At 64.7% G+C, this 2,320-nt stretch overlaps 1 protein-coding gene and 1 long non-coding RNA gene across 2 annotated transcripts in view; both read left to right on the top strand.

Moving 5' to 3' along the window:
• The first annotated feature begins 53 nt into the window (after window positions 1–53).
• LOC107181789 lies at window positions 54–1,163 on the top strand. Its single transcript, XR_001512496.1, has 4 exons — window positions 54–90; window positions 871–900; window positions 1,000–1,032; window positions 1,121–1,163. It is a non-coding gene; the product is annotated as an uncharacterized LOC107181789 (long non-coding RNA).
• Window positions 1,164–1,293: 130 nt separating this feature from the next.
• The window catches only part of LOC107181787 (collagen alpha-1(III) chain-like), an 18,255-nt gene continuing 17,228 nt past the window's right edge, over window positions 1,294–2,320 (top strand). Inside the window, exons 1-5 of the mRNA XM_015558546.1 lie at window positions 1,294–1,320; window positions 1,824–1,853; window positions 1,930–1,962; window positions 2,151–2,180; window positions 2,258–2,290. Of these exons, the coding sequence (XP_015414032.1) occupies window positions 1,944–1,962; window positions 2,151–2,180; window positions 2,258–2,290 (82 nt within the window). The 5' untranslated portion in view covers window positions 1,294–1,320; window positions 1,824–1,853; window positions 1,930–1,943. The remainder of the gene's footprint in view (window positions 1,321–1,823; window positions 1,854–1,929; window positions 1,963–2,150; window positions 2,181–2,257; window positions 2,291–2,320) is intronic.

Below are 2,320 nucleotides of genomic sequence, written 5' to 3'. Positions count from 1 at the left end.
TTCCGTGGGGTGAGGGTGGGGGCCCCACATGGCCCAGTGGCACCTGGTCTTCCCCAGGTTTAGGCGGAGGCCTGAAGCAGCAGCAACCAGGTGAGCCTGTGAGCCTGCCCTCCCGCCCCATCTTCTCGATTCTACCCCTACCCATCCCCAGACCCGCCTCACTGCTGCTTCCTGCCAGGACCTGGCCACTGGCAACGCTTCTGGGGGAGGGAGTCAGAGAAAGAGCCCAGGGTCCCGGGCACCCCTCCCTACCTCCTGCTCCCAACCGAGGGGCTCATTCCTCTCACTCATCCTGAGTCAGGCCATGGCTGGCACAGCAGACACTCAGGTCTGCCTGAATGGAGCTGATGACTCCCTAGGCTCAGCCCACAGGCCCGAGCCACACCAGCCCAGTGCCATCTCAAGGACTGTGGTCAGGACTGTGGTCAGGACTGTCGGGGCGGGGCAGCCCTGGGAGCTGGAAAGTGAGAAGGCAGATCCTGAGGCTGGAAGGGAGCTGGAGGCCTGGGGCTTGAAGCAGAGCGAGAACCCAGCTCCTGGAGGCTGGTGTTTCCAGGGCTGGACTCCCTGGACGGCTGGCCTCGAAGGAAGACCCTGCGGAGTTTACCACCTGGGTCTCCTGGGCCAGACCCGGAGGGGGGCTGTGGGGTGGGGCCTGGGACTGGGGCTCCTCACAGCCTCAGTCCCCCTAGTCCCTCCCTGACACAGGACACAGCCCCCATAGTCACCTACCCCCTTTGCGAATCTAGCCAGGCTGAGTGGAGGGGAGGGCAGGGGTGCGCAGGGCAGGGGAGGGGAGGCTGGGGGCCATTGCCCTGCCAGCAGCACCCAGCTTTCCTGTGTCATTCACCCCCACCCCCACCCCCCCAGGTGGCGCAGCACAGAATGGCTTTGGACCAGGTAGAGCAGGGACCGCTGGGGCACGAGGGCAGAAGCTGTTTCTGGGGCAGGCCCAGGGGTGGGGTTTCTGGGTCCCTCACCTGCTCATGTCTTCCCCAGGCTATGGAGGGAACGGAAAGCCCCAGAAGCCAGGTGAGCCCCACTCTGTGTAACGGCTCCTTATCTGTCTGCTCCACCCACGCCCCCGATCCCTCCTCACTCCCTCCTGCTGTCTCCCCAGGATTCGGGAACGGGGCCCTCCCGGGAGCAGGAGCCCAGCCAGGCAAGGCCCCGGGGCTCAGGAGCAGGGGTGTAGCCGAGGGGGACGTGGTGTGGGTGCCTGACCCTGGTTCCGGGGGAGAGGAGGAGGGAGGTGGACTCAGACTCATGGGCAGTGCCTTCTCTCCTCAGGTCTCGGAGGACTGAAACCTCAGAAGCCAGGTGAGACCCGCCCTCCGCCTCTCCCACTTGGTTTCCCACGAGAAACACTCATTGAACAAACATCCAGGGGGCGGCCAAGTGCTGGAGACAGGCCCTCCCAGCGCCGGGGGCACGTGGGCAGGCAGAGGCAGACAGGAGAGGAGTGCGAAGGCAACCTGGGGGCCGGAATGCCCACTAGAGGGCGTGGCCCGCTGATAAATGAGGACCAGGGAGGGGGCGGGCACGGGAAAAGGCTGGGAGGCCCCGTGGGGCAGGGGCAATGCTGATGGCACCTGGCTGGGGAGGAGAAGGAGGCCTCAGGTTCACCCTGCTGGCTAGTAGACGTGGTGGCTGCCAGTGACGCCTACCCAGATGGACCAGACAGCTGGGTATGACATTCAGGCTCTAGAGGCTAGGACCCAGTTGGGGGTGTCCAGGTCTGGGGTGAGAGCGAAAGGGGCCAGGCCTAGGGTAGAGCCTCAGAGAGACACCAGTAGCCAGAGCCCCCTCTCTCCTTCCACCAGGCCCTGCAGCTCAAAACGGCTATGGACCAGGTAGGTGCCCCCTAGGGCTCCGGGGAGGCACAGACATGAGACTCCGATCCCTCACTGCTCCCTAACTTTCCACCAGGCTTTGGCGCAGCTATGAAACCCCAGAAGCCAGGTGAGCCTCACCCCTGTCTTTTCTCTCCACCTCCCCCAAACCCTGAGCTCCTGCTTCAGGAGTGAAGGGTGTCAGGGCCCCAAGGACCATGGGGAGAGAAGTGAGAGGCAAGACCAGGGGACCCCAGGGCTGGCCTCAGCCCCTCAGCCCACAGCCAGCTTTATGGTTCCCCCACCTTCTCCCCACAGGCCCTGCAGCTCAGAATGGCTATGGACCAGGTAGGGATGGGCCGGGGCTCTGGAGAGGCCCAGGGATGGGGCCTGGGGTCCTCACCTGCTCCCTGATTCTCCACCAGGCTTTGGAGCGGCTATGAAACCCCAGAAGCCAGGTGAGCCTCACCCCAGCCTTTTCTCTCCGC

Source organism: Myotis davidii, unplaced genomic scaffold (genome assembly GCF_000327345.1).
Source record: "Myotis davidii unplaced genomic scaffold, ASM32734v1 scaffold1334, whole genome shotgun sequence".
Taxonomy (NCBI): domain Eukaryota; kingdom Metazoa; phylum Chordata; class Mammalia; order Chiroptera; family Vespertilionidae; genus Myotis; species Myotis davidii.
The sequence above is the reverse complement of the archived record's forward strand: the minus strand, read 5'-3'. Positions and strand labels throughout refer to the sequence as shown.